At 41.1% G+C, this 14,297-nt stretch overlaps 1 protein-coding gene across 1 annotated transcript in view; it reads right to left on the minus strand.

Annotated features, from left to right (window-relative positions):
- Nucleotides 1–2,949: 2,949 nt before the first annotated feature.
- Nucleotides 2,950–14,297, minus strand: part of tmem182a (transmembrane protein 182a) — a 13,630-nt gene continuing 2,282 nt past the window's right edge. The window contains exons 2-5 of the mRNA XM_063213680.1: nucleotides 9,965–10,097; nucleotides 7,797–7,895; nucleotides 6,549–6,686; nucleotides 2,950–5,285 (exon numbers count right to left, since the gene is read on the minus strand). Coding sequence (XP_063069750.1) covers nucleotides 5,062–5,285; nucleotides 6,549–6,686; nucleotides 7,797–7,895; nucleotides 9,965–10,097 — 594 coding nt within the window. The 3' untranslated portion in view covers nucleotides 2,950–5,061. The remainder of the gene's footprint in view (nucleotides 5,286–6,548; nucleotides 6,687–7,796; nucleotides 7,896–9,964; nucleotides 10,098–14,297) is intronic.

The following is a 14,297-nucleotide window of genomic DNA, read 5'->3' on the forward strand; positions in this document are numbered from 1 at the left end:
CAAGCGTATCAAACGTATCAAAATTCAAGCTTTAAAAATATCCCATTTAGGGGTCTAAAATGCACCTGTTACATTTTTATTTTTATCCACATGTTGTGTTTACACGTAAACGGCATAAAAAATATCCGTATTTAAAAATATCTGTATACGTGTTAACAGCACCATAGTGGTGCTCTTTATGGCATGATTTATCCATTAGTATTTCATAGTGAAAACAGCATAGAGCAGTGTTTCCCAACCAGGGGTACGTGTACCACTAGGGGTACGCGAGCACACTGCAGGGGGTACTTGGAAATGTTTAATTATTATAACAAATGTATGGAGCAGTCACATCAGGACAGAGAAAGCGATATAGAACATGAATTAGGGGGTACTCATGGCACAACGAAGAGGCTTAGGGGGTACGCGAGACAAAAAAGGTTGGGAAACACTGGCATAGAGACATGTAGGGTATGTTCAGGTAAATTGGGCCATCAGGTAAATTGGGCCGGATAAGCATTGGGTGTCTCATTTCTTTTAATTCTACAGACCAATCACCAGAAATGTACTGAAATTGTTGCAACATTACTACTCTATCTGTTTAAAGTCATTTGAGTGGCATAATGCTTTTTTGATGGGCCGGGGGAACCCTCATATGGAGAGTGACAGAAGAAAGTAAATTTTCAGTCTTGCCAAAATAAGAAATCGTCTAGATAAAATAAGGATGACGCTGTTTTCAAATGTGATAAATATTAGAAAACTGATATGTTTTTTAGGTTTGGATGTGTACTTTTAATCTGGAAAAACATAGTTGTGGCAACATTTTGATGTTTAAATACCTAAAAATGTCAACAACAACAAAAACTTCGGCGCATTTTAGCTGAACATGTTAAGGTAAAATGGGCTGCCCCTTTCAGGTAAATTGGGCCGTTTTTTTCTATGGGAATTTCCATTCCTATTTTTTATGAAAACAATGTGACCATTATTGAAGAGGGAGGTGTTAGGGGAGCCCTTTTAATGAAGTTGTGAAGTTGTGTTTTTTGGGAACAGATGTGTTGAAAACTGGAAAGAAAAAATGGAAGAAATATTAAAATCATCACTAATTTTGTTTTTCTTCTGTGGGATTCTTAATTTTCCCATTGGAATGAATAGGTGGCCCAATTTACCTGAGTAGGTGGCCCAATTTACCTGAATGCATTTTTTCCATCCAGGATGACACAACTGTCACTAAAACTTGTAAAAACATATAATTTTTACATTAATCACATTGTTTTTTGTCATAAAATGGAAGATCATGAGTCACTTTATGCAATCAGACTAAACTTTGGGTAACTTATTGATGTTCTTCCTCAGATTTCATAAGTCTTTCTGAATTTGCCAAAAAGTGGCCCAATTTACCTAAATGCACCCTAACTAAATAAACCAGTCAATCACACAGGTTACCATGAATTGTGAACGATGACCAAAGTCACACAGTGTAAATAACCACAGGATAAAGAACCTTATATTTGGGGGGCGCTGTGGCGCATTTAGGCTTGCATGCCCAAGGGTTGCACCCAGGGTTTGAATCCGGCCTGGGTCATTTGCCATCCATACCCCGTCTCTCTTTTAACATTAGCTTTCTGTCGCTCTTTACTGTCCTCTCAGAAATAAAGGTGAAAAGCCCATGAGAAATACATTAAAAAATGAACCTTTTATTTGAGCCAAACAGGATGTTCTGCCACCAAGGATGTTAATAAATGTGGCAGCTACAAGATTTTAGTTACAGTTGATGTTTTTCTTCATTTAAATATGGGGTTATTTTTATATGAAGAAGCTTTATAACCTTAAATTACCTTTATAAATTATCTTTCATTTGAGAACGATGTCAAGACATTGGTAAAGGTAACTTTGACTAGTAGCCCTCGGGTAGCCCTCAGCAGCCCTCAGACCCAGAAAGGTTGGGGACCGGCCGGCATTATTGAAAGCATATCGTAGTGTAACCAGCATGGGGACAAGTAACTAAATAGGCCAGTCAGTCACACATGTTGCCTTACTTCACCCAGCGTAAACACACAGATACTAAATCCACTGCAGTTTGACAGTCTGAAACACTGATGGCACGCACAAACATTTGATACAGAAATGAAATGGCATACAGCATGTGTTTCAGACTGCTTGAACTGTACCTCTAACTTGCATACACACTCTATGCCCCCTCTCTTTCTGTGTGTGTGTGTGTGTGTGTGTGTGTGTGTGTGTGTGTGTGTGTGTGTGTGTGTGTGTGTGTGTGTGTGTGTGTGTGTGTGTGTGTGTGTGCGTGCGCACGTGTGTGTGTGTGTGTGTGTGTGTGTGTGTGTGTGTGTGTGTGTGTGTGTGTGTGTGTGTGTGCATGCATGCGCACATGAATGTGTAAGTCTCTGCATGCATTTATTTAGCGTGCGTGCGTGCGTGCGTGCGTGCGTGCATGCTTGCGTGCGTGTGTGTGGGAGTGAGTGCATGTGTATGCGCGTGCGTGTGCGTGTGTGTGTGTGTGTATGTGAGTGAGGGAGAGAGAGAGAGACAGTGGGGAGTAGGAGTAGGGGTGTGGATTCACATTTCTGTCTGGACACATGTATGAATGTATTAATATAAGAAGTGTGATAGCATGTGTGTACATGCATTTGTTTAGTGTGTGTGTGTGTGTGTGTGTGTGTGTGTGTGTGTGTGTGTGTGTGTGTGTGTGTGTGTGTGTGTGTGTGTGTGTGTGTGTGTGTGTGTGTGTGTGTGTGTGTGCGTAAGTGCATGTGTGCATGCGTGCATGCGTGTGTGTGTGTGTGTGTCCGTAAGTGAATTTGTGTGTGTGTGTGTCCGTAAGTGAATTTGTGTGTGTGTGTGTGTGTGTGTGTGTGTGTGTGTGTGTGTGTGTGTGTGTGTGTGTGTGTGTGTGTGTGTGTGTGTGTGTGTGTGTGTGTGTGTGTGTGTGTGTGTGTGTGTGTGTGTGTGCGTGCGTGTGTGTGTGTGTGTGACATGTCCACTCTAGTTTACAATCAGCACCTGCCAGCAACTTGTCTTTCAGCTGTCTTGGCTGTATACGCTCGACGTTGGAGGCAGTTGCTAAAAGTAGCAACGCTAAATTTCTGTAATGGCTACCTCGAAGCTGACAGACATACTTTAAACAGCAGTACATACATACATTCCCAGTGACAAATGCAAGATTTACATATATTTGTGTTTTATTTGTCTAAATAGTATTTCAATATATCCAATATGTACTGTAAATAATTATATCAAATAATTATTTACAAAGCAAATGTCATCATATATAACCAGTCATAGATGTTAAACAGTTCAAGTTCTGGATTTCTAATGGAAGTTGAATGTCATGTGCTGTAAATAAGTGTTATTAATATTCTCCTCTAATTTATTGAATCCTACACCTCAAAGATTATCAGTGATTTTTGGCAACAAAAAAACATACATACATTACATACATTACATACATACATACCTCTACATACATACATACATACATACATACATACATACATACATACATACATACATACATACATACATACATACATACATACATACATACATACTGTACGTACATACATACATACATACATACATACATACATACATACATACATACATACATACATACATACATACATACATACATAGGGCCTACATACAAAATGATCTGTATATTTAGTGTCTTTAAAGACAAACAGCTGTCCAGTGTCTTGTGCATCTAATCAATACATGCAGAAAAAAATGCTATAATACAGCGTGATAACAAAAACGGCAAAGCTCTTCAATGGTCTGTGTTTTCACACTGTCATCAGCCATCGACTATGCTCACAGTACATTTGACAGTGTTAATTCAACACCCACAGAGCTGGACTAACTAAAAGAGTAGCCTTTTAAAATCGATTCTGTGATGAATTAACACTGCAAAGTTTGTGACAAACACTCTTTGTGTATTTTGTGTGTTAGCATTCACCCCAAAAAATAGAGTATAAACACATTGTGTGATCCCAAACCACGCTAGCCCGTTCAAAACAACCATACACTCGAAACACCACACTCCACTCCTTACACTCAAATAGGCACACGCCTCACATGTATGGATTGCTAGTAATCTGCAGAGGCAACAACAGTGCTTATGATCTCATCTAGAGGGCAGCTCCAAACATCCTCAGCTTACCATGTTGCCAAGGAGTGCAGTGACGCTGAATTGTGACTGCTTTCTTAAACAGAACATCGGAGGTGATGCAGACAAAAACTGTATTGAAAAAGTAAAAGTCTGACCCTTTATTAGGCCTATAGATGATCTCAGTAGCCCTTTAGTGCAGATGGAGTCGCCAGCAGGCCTATTCAGTATTTGCTGAAAATACTCAGCTACATTATAGCAACATTGCTATGACATTTCCGAGAGTGTTGAGCAATAAATTAAGACATAGCCATTACAATTTTGGTGATAGTAAGGTTATAACATAGGCTCTGTGCTAAGGGGTTAATTAGCTGAACTTAGCTGCCAGCTTAAAGGGGCCTTTTTCACATGATGTCAGACACCTTCAATTCAATGCATTCGAAGCAGGTACATAGTTGAAGAAAAAATGATTAGACCCTTCCTGAAATTAAACATCTCTCTTGATGTCTAAGTGTATGACCACGTTTCGGAAAGGAAGTAACTGTAAGTAGCACCTGATGGCATCAACATAAATTTACGTGTCTGTCTTTTCCACCTGCTTCTTTTCAAAACGGAACTTGTGTGACGTAAATGATGAGAATTGTGAGCTAATTGGCTGAAACAAACATGTGGCAGGACCTTTACCATATGAACTTATGCTGATGATGTCCAGGGTCTGGCAATATCACATGCTCACCACAGCTGCACCTGTTGAGAAGCACAGATTACAGTTCTGAGCAGCACTGCATCAGCACCCACTGCTCTCAAAATCGAAGTCATCTGAGGAAACACATGTAAAAAAAAATATGTGAAAAGTACAAAGCCGCCTTCCGAAAAAAAATAGACAATCCATGAAGCAACGCTTGTGTAGTCATGTGGTGTAGTGTGGCTGTGTCCGCACATCAGTGACCCCTGCAGGCCACTTAAACGCCCCTCCTCTGCACAGTGCGTCCGATGGCAAAGAAGAGCAGGCCGGCCAGCAGGCAGAAGAAAATCCCCACAGGGGCGAACATGAAGGAAATGCCGTAGTCCATGTTCATCTCAAAGAGCGGACACTTGTCTCTCTGGTGATCCAAGTAGAGCGGCACAAACTCCAGCGCCTCTTTCCAGATGACAAACATGACAATGACAGCCAGCAGAAATAGAGCTGTGGAGGAGAGAATGGGGAATGGTGGGAGGGATGGAGGGAGTGAAGGAGGGATGGGTGGAGGGAGAGATAGAAGGGTGAGAGGAGAGATACTAAAGAATGCTTTGTAGCTCAGTCTCTCGAGACTTTGCTTAGTCACTTAGCAAGCCAAGAATAGCGGATGTGAGGTGCATGCCCATGTTTGGGTCTGTGTGTTTGTGTGTGTTCTAAGACTCTGTTTGGAGTTTGAGGGGATACCAACTGGTGAAATGTGTTTGTAATTCTTTTATTATTAACAAGTGAGTGACGAAATGTGTCCGTCACGCTGCCCAGCTCATGCTCCTGCAGTGCTAGCTTAGACACAATGCTATCAGGTCCAGAATAGCCACAGAGGGATGAACCTGCTGCTGTCCCTGCCTGGAATTTTGCAGAGTGCCCACTGCATTGACCAAAGATAGCTAAGTCTAATCTTAGACCATCATAGTAGGCCTATAACTTAAGTATTACATGTCAGTAGGCCTATTAGCATGTCTGTTAAGATTTGCATTCATCCTCCCTACCATGGTAGTCAACAGAGCTAGTTCTAAACTAGAATTCCTTCTTAGCTAAACTTCTTTTTGGATCGTAGCCACATAATGCGCGCCGTACGTCCTGTGGCATGCTGTAATAGACATTGAAAGTTAACTACTATAGTACTACACTACTATGACAGTGCACAGGGCCTTCAGTAATATATTACGACTTGGTCATTGCCATTCTGGTGAAAGCTAATTTGTAAAGCCGTGTCTTAAGGGGTTAATGATGTCTCATCCGCACCACCGATTGATTGATGCCTTTATATTAGGGTGAAACGTGAAATGGCCTCAAGCCATACAAAGAATTTTTTATTCGCGATACTAATTTTCGCTATATATGATTCATGACACGATTATTTCATAATAATAAAAAAGGTTTTTTTTAAAAACATTGTGTGTGGAATGTGCTACTGGTTCATTTTTTTCAGTAGAGATTAGATAATAGTTCTGTTGTACCTGATAAATTGACTTATGAATGCTAACTAGCAAGTAAGCTGTATTTTTACACATTTACTGAAGTAAATATCGCAATAATATGTGTTTCAATGCATCGTGATAGTATTGCATCATGCTATGTGTATCGTGATGTGCATCGAATCGTGAACCCCTTGCCAATACCGAATAGCGAATGGGCACAAAATGTAGAAACTGAGAATATTGTTATCCTGATTTAATTGCTCAAAGAGTAACATGAGAGATATGTGATCACCTGCTATGAAGTAGAGTCCTCCTCCAGCCTTGTAGAGACAGTGGCTAGCGAACGGAGCCGCACAGATGATGAGGAATCCAGCCAAGATGGCCGCCAGCACACCCACCAGCATAAACACGCTCCAGAAGCCCCTGTAGACTACACACAGGGACATGGCAGTACAGTACATTACAGTACAGTACACTTGGCGGTCACATTTATGCGAAGTGATTTATAAATGAGGGTATTATTAGTTATATAGAATGTGTGGGGAAAATACTGGATACAGATGCAGCCAGTGCATCCCAACAGAGCAATATATAGCCTACTTTGTGTTATGAATTATAATACATTATACATTATTTGTGTGCTTGAAAATGTATGCCAAAATGAACTTAATTTCAGAATTTCCAGAAGTCCCTGTAGACTACATAAGGATATTACATTGCATTACATTTAGCAGTCATTTATACAAAGCGACTTACGAAAGAGGGTATTATCAAGGATATATACAGTAATATGTGAGGAACAGTCAGTGTGTCCCAACAGATCAAATACATACTTTGTGTTATACATTATAATACATTACATTATGTATGTGTTTGAGAATGTATGCTGAATTGACCTTAAAAGATAACTTCAGCCAATTTCGACATGCAGTTGTAATGCTCATTGCTCACACTACCCCGGAATTGTCAGTCACATGAGTGTAATTTTTTTTCTTCAGCCTTTTCCAAGATCCTAGTCATTGTAATGGGGGCAGAGTTTGTTTACACTTGTTTTAACAAACGTCTTGATTTATTCCCAATAACATCCAAAAGGTTATGCAACATCAGCAGAGAACTAGCAAACAGCGATACCTTTTGGGATAATATTTGGAGTAGGCCTATGTTAAGAAGATTTTTCATGTAAACAAAGGCTGCCCCCATTAGAATAGCTCAGATCTCGGAAAGGGCTGAGCCGAAATATGCAGCATCACCGGGTACTGACAAGTCAAGGGTAGTGTGAGCAATATAGCAGCATATTGAAATTGGCAGAAGTGCTCCTATAAGCTCCCATAAGCACACTACGGGCCATTTTGGAAGCAGTTTTTGTAGTTCTGTAGCCAGATTAATTTTAATTCAGAAGGATCATATTATATACTTACATAGGCTGTGTCTAAACTATTACTCATGCATGTCCGCAAATTCATTGGTCATTCTATTCTATTATTCTATTGAGTTCTATTGTGTTCTACACACTCTTCCATTCAGTACTATTGGTACTTACTGATGGCGGAGTCAACGGTGGTGGCATTGTGCGTGGCCTCAGACACTGGGTAAGGGAACAGGTAGGCATGTTTGCACTCCTTACTGTGGGGCTGGTTGGCTGCGGAGAGAGGGAAAATGGTCACTGCAGACAGTATCTTCACATGAAATGCACTAGGCTGATATCGATGTCATTATATTCATATTCATCTTTGGTATGTCAAGAACACGGTTACAATCACAAGCTGCTGTAAGTTCTGTTAGTCTATTTTAAAGTCAACATTATATTGACTAGGTACAGTTTAACAAAGTAGCAGCATGTGCACAATAATAACATCAAGAACACAAAATTACATGTTGATACATGCAGATGCACCAAAAATGAACAGTACACTAAATTATTATCCTAAACTCAATTCTAATATCGAGTTAGTTTTCAGGACCCAAGGGTTAGGGTAAGGGTTTTCTTATTTCAGTATGCCATCGACACTCCTCATCTGTTTCAGCCTCTGGAAATGTGATGGATAGGTAATGGTGACCAGTGACGCAGCCGCTTGGAAAAAGGTCAGCGCACAGAGGAAACAACACTGCAACTGGACAGGAATCGTTTCCTTTCTGAGTTCTCCGAACTTCTCAACACCTGATCGTTTCGTCAAAATGGGCAGCTTTTTATAACATCACAAACATAGGAAATGAGGAGCAGGAGGAAGAGGAGGACAAAGTAATGCATCCTTTGTTTTATCCATCCCAAAATCCTGTCACCTGAAATGCCCCCGGCCGGTCCTGCTCTGCTGTGCCAATTCCAATGGTGGCGTCTGCCTGTGCCTAGCTCACCATGCCTGTGCAGAGGGGTGCCATAGGCAAGAGCTGATGACAGCAGGCTGGGACCAGGATGCCTAACACCTTGTCTCATGACAACCCTTCCTAAGCTCTTTATCCTGCCTCTGAAGAGCACGACTGTGTGCGGAGCATGTTGGTGTTTCTTTTAACCCTTTCATGCAGAACCTTTACTATCAGCATGTTGTGCCCACATAATAATGAGGGAGGCTTATTCTATTACGTAGCCTCATGGCGTGCAGTGGTCCACCATGGAATACTTTTCTATTCCTTGACAAAACTTCTTACTATCAGAGTACAGTAACAGCTAATTTATAACAGGGGCCTATCTTAGTGGGTTAATGCATTTATGCACTGAAAATGCCAATGTGGCCTGAAACGTGTTAGGATTTTAAATGTTAGTCCTGAAGAATAATGGATTTTCAAAATCATCTTGTTGAGTGCCTCAAACCTTGTGAGCCCTTTAGTAGGGCTGTAACGATACACTCAACCCCACGATTTCTGAAATGTATCTCCACTGAAGTTTGTAAACACTATCACATCAAATCATAAGGTTGTTTTCTGGCCTAATGGGTAATAAAACTTTGAAAGGGCGTATCACGATACTGCCTCCTTCACGATACAGTATCGTGACTGTGTATCACGATTTCTCGGTTCGATACAATGTCGTTACAGCCCTACCCTTTAGTGTACCCTCCAAAGCTGCTGGAGTTAGTCAGAGGGGAAACATCCTGCGGCCCTCACACACGTCCCCATCAATGCTGCCATTTCCACCATGTGACAATGCAGCTATGTGGTATCAACATACTAGACTGGGAATTTCCCATGCTGCCTTGTAGGCTCATTCCATTCTGCTGGACATTTAGAGTCCCGATAGCCAGGCTACGAGCGTACAGTATTAGGAGCGATTAAATCTACTATTCCAACTTAACAATTACTGTGGGTCGTTTGCAGGGGTAAAAGTAAGAGTAGAAGTACATTTATGGCGTAAGCACAACACTGGCACATGATATGACATAGCAGGTACACTAGTTATTCAAAAAAAAATAGAAAACTCCAAAATTTGATCCAACCACTGCAGAATCTGGTAAATTGCTCTACGGTAACTGTAGACCAGTTAGTCAGTGAGAAAACTATTGTAGTTTTTTTTTGTTTTACTTCTACTTTTACTTTGGCTAGCTGACCTCTGGTCGTTTGTACAACTGACATAATTCAGTGCTCCTAAGCTACCTCTCATCCAAAATGTATCTGCCCAATACTGAAAACCCCAGGTTCTCTGAATAATGTTCTCGGACCATTTAGCTACCTTAGGTGGTTCCTCAGAGGCCATAATTATTCAAGACTCTCACTTACTGAACCAGAACTTGAGTAAGTTTTCTCCCTCCGACGGTTCGAGGCGGCCGGTGAAGGAGCAGAGCCAGAAGAAGCCCTCGTGGTAGAAGACGGTGGGGTCCGACATGTCCTGGTTCACCATCATGTCTCCCTCCTGAGATGGGCAGAAAGCAGATCATTACCACCAAGGACCACAATGGAAATAAGCTTTCGAGCTTTATTGTGCTATCCTGACTCTCTGTTTTTTTAATTTAAGTATGTGGTGCGGTTTATATGAAACTCAATCATGTATTTATTTTATTTATATGAACTGAAGATGTCAAATAAAATCATTCATTCATTCATACATTACATTACATTACATTACACCTAGCTGACACTTTAATCCAAAGTGACTTAGTTACATATTTACAGGGAATTGGTGACAGTCCCTGGAGCATTGTGGGGTTCGATGCCTTTCTCAAAAGCACTTCAGCCATGGCTGGAGGTATAGGGAGGGTGGGATTTAAACCTGCAACCCTTTGATCTTAAGACCACCTCCGAAACCAGTATGCTGCCCCACTTTTATACAAAGCAGTAGAGCTCCTTTATTTATCCTGAAGGATATTTGGTAACACTTTATTTTAGGGATACATCTACAAGCACTAATACATACAATGTCCCTGTATAAGTAACTTGTAAGGCATGTACAAAGCAAAATCAAATATTTGTTAGGCATGTTTTCGCAAATGTCTTGTTCATGCACAATAAGGGATTTATTACCAATTTAACCTTAGTAAGGACCTAGTAGGCCTTAGTGTTTGCTTAGTACATGCCTTACAAGTTACTTATGCAGGCATTAACATTGTATGTATTAGTGCTAATAGATGTATCCCTAAAATAAAGTGTTACCGGATATTTTTATCCTTTATTTCACCAGGGTCACAGTCGTTTCTTTTTCAAGTGAACCATGCCAATGACAGATGACAAGGAAGGTAAGTTAACTTGAGATGCAAAATATAAGACTATGATTGACATGACAATACACATTTGGAGAAGATGCCGCCTCATATTTAGGAGTTGGATTTAACATCAGAGGGGTTCAAGTTCGAATGCCACCTATGTGATGGCTGGTGCCCTTAAACAACACAGCTGACCTAAATTTCTTAAGGGGACTATTACTCACTATTACAGCAGAAAACAGGTGGTCTAGCACTGCACCTTCAGAGACAACCCAAAAGGATGCAAAGTCTGTCCTTCAATCACTTCACTTTGTGTAACAAGTTTCCTCTATTTTAATCTGAATGGACAGTTGTCGGAGAGGACTTGGTAAGTGGTAAAGTGGTCAGGGTTGTAGCTCAAGGGTTGCCGGTTCGATTCCCGACTCCCGGGTGAGGGGGATGGGGGTGAATAATCATCATCACCATAACCATTTGGTTGCCTCCTTGCGTGGATGAGGCAGACATAAATGCAATTGCATTGCTTGTACTGTGCCACAATGACAATGGGACTTTCCAAGTGGGAGTTTTGGCTCATTTCATTGTGGTGGACGTGCTGGTTACATTACATTACTGATGCTTATATCCAAAGCAACTTAGGCCTACATATATTTACAGGTATTGGTTACAGTCCTTGAAGCAATGTGCGGCTACAGGTTCCTTGCTCAAGGGCACTTCAGCAATGGATGGAGGTGTATAGGGAGAGGTAAGGGTGGGATTCAAACCTGCAACCCTCTGATCTTAAGACCACCTGCCTAACCATTAGCTATGGCTGACCATTTCATGCAGCCATACAGTTTGAACCATTCAGATTGAATGCCAATCGTTGATCCTCCCTCACCTTCATCAAGGTGCAGTGCCAGATTATACTTTTTGTCTTACCGTATATTCTTGACAGGCTACCATGACCATTGAGCTTTCAAAGCTAAATAAAAACCCAGAATAACTCTAATAATGTAGACTCTTAATGCATGCTGTTCCAGTGGAATGCTGCAATAGTCATGGAATGTATACTACACCACTATAGTCATTTTTCCATTGGGTTCCGCGTTCCGGTGCGGGCTTTATAAATATTCATGAAACTTGACGGGGGGGTCGATGGTGCTGTCTCGCACGCATTTCCATACAACGGGGGCTAGAACTGGGCCGTATGATCAGCTGCTGCAACTAGCTGCGACAACACTGTGTTTTCACGCCATTGTGAATCTAAGCCCTACCTCGTCATTTTGTTTTCGAACAGACAGCGATCTCCTTAACCTAGACCTACAGACATGTGTTAGGGCTTGTTCGAAAGCTGAGATTCTTAGCTTTTTATAGGTTTTCACGGAACGTTTTTATGTTCTTTCAATCCAAAGTTATATAACTTTAAGCGGCCGCTGTTTCAAGTGAAAAAATAGCGCTTTCCAAACATTTTTTTTTTTTACCTCGTCATTTTGTTTTCGAACAGACAGCGATCTCCTTAACCTAGACCTACATACATGTGTTAGGGCTTGTTCGAAGGCTGGGATTCTTAGCTTTTTACAGGTTTTTACGGCACATGTTTATGTTCTTTAAATCCAAAGTTATTTAACTTTAAGCGGTCGCCACTTCAAGTAAACAATGGCGTTGTTCTCCAGCCGGATAGAGAGGAAATCTTTGTTCCCTCGAATAAACCACAGTTGTCTTTTTCATTCGAAATTTTCATTTTTACATTTAATTTGATAACAGCAAATTCGCCATCCCTCTGCAGGTTCGTATATGAAGATATGTGCAATGAAAAGGGCTACTTTAGTGTGCCCTATTTTGCATGGTGGTAAAAAAACGACTTCTCACAAGGAGGAGGCATGGAGCTTTGGAAATAGCGTGATTTTAAAATAATAGCCTAATAAGCTAATAATATAACTCCTTGGCCAAGGACTGGACTTAGGCTACTTTAAAGAACATGATAATTGCTTGAGCAAATTTTCTCTGTCTACTGTAAAAACTGCCGACAGAAAAGTTGATTTTTAAAGTGCGTGAGTGGGGATAGGTGTTTTCACATGCCGGTAAATCCTAACACAGGCAACATTTAGCCTAGTGGAACTCAGCTCCGCACGCCTCGAACCACGTCTTTCGCGATTCTATAATCGCCCCTGTTTGAGCCCTGTTTGAGCTGATGATGGGTGGGGTAAATGCAAAAAGAAAACGAAACCACGCCCCAGCAGCGCGCAGCCCCGTTCTAACAGGGCTAGTCGAAAAGGGACTTATGACAGTGCACAGGGCCTTTAGTATTACACTACAACTTGCCATTCTGGTAACCGCTCGTTTACAAAAGGGGCCATGTCGTACTGGGTTGATAACAGAGGAGTATAAGTACCGTACAAGAGTTCCCTGTTATGTCAAGCAGACAACTGATAAAAGTCATCAGATGAGGAGCAAAGTGTCTTTCAAGCTGCAAGAACTCCAGCTGTTCACAACTAAACTGCAAACCCATAATAAGCCCTTCGGTGAACTTTGACTGTGCCGGACAGCAACCCTTGACACACATCATCCACCCACCAACCTCCACTACTCCAGGGACGATAATAACATGCACCAAAATAACTTACAACCACACTGGGCAATGTGATCAGTTAATTTTATGTAGAGTAGAACTGCACTAATCTGTGTGATGTGATAGTTGATGTGTATAAATAAACAAATGCACTCAATTGTAAATGTTGGACCCTATGAAGAAATATGGGTTGTGTGCAAGCATCCTGCTCATCAGCATTGCTGTGCCACATTTCACCAACATAAGGTAATCACTCAAAATAATGGAAAAAAGGAGGCGCACACAAGACTTGTGTGAAAAAGTGTATTGAAGCCGAAAATATACAACAGAAGTCTAAGGATTAACTGGAGAGACAGACGTTTCGGAGCTAGTCCATTTACAATGTCTCCAGTAGACATTGTAGACATCATAATTTTTTCCATTATTTTGAGTGATTACTACTTTTTTGGGAGTGCTCGCACCAAGCAATACACGAGCATTAAGTTCAAGGCGCAGACGCCGACCTTTGTTGGTCTTTTTGTCACCAATATAAGGTACCCACCCAAGTATGGGCTTGAATGTCGTGGGGACCCAGACTCAAGTCAGATGTGGGTCAGTTCCCAGCCCTCTCGCCTACTACTTTCCTGTCTAAAATCTTCACTGTCCTATCTCAATAAAAACATCAATTTGAAAATATGAGTATTGGTAGAGTGATTTCCTTCCTCTGACCATCTGACAGTGATTGTGGTTATTCAGCTAATTTGGATCGATTGGCCTAGTGAATTTTTTTGAATTTGAATCTTGAAGTTCTCTGTTCTGGAAGTCAGCGCCCTTCCTTCCACATTGCAACACACACCCCTTCGTCTCTCACCTCCCAAAATCATTC

The sequence above is a fragment of the Engraulis encrasicolus genome, chromosome 13 (genome assembly GCF_034702125.1).
Source record: "Engraulis encrasicolus isolate BLACKSEA-1 chromosome 13, IST_EnEncr_1.0, whole genome shotgun sequence".
Lineage (NCBI taxonomy): Eukaryota > Metazoa > Chordata > Actinopteri > Clupeiformes > Engraulidae > Engraulis > Engraulis encrasicolus.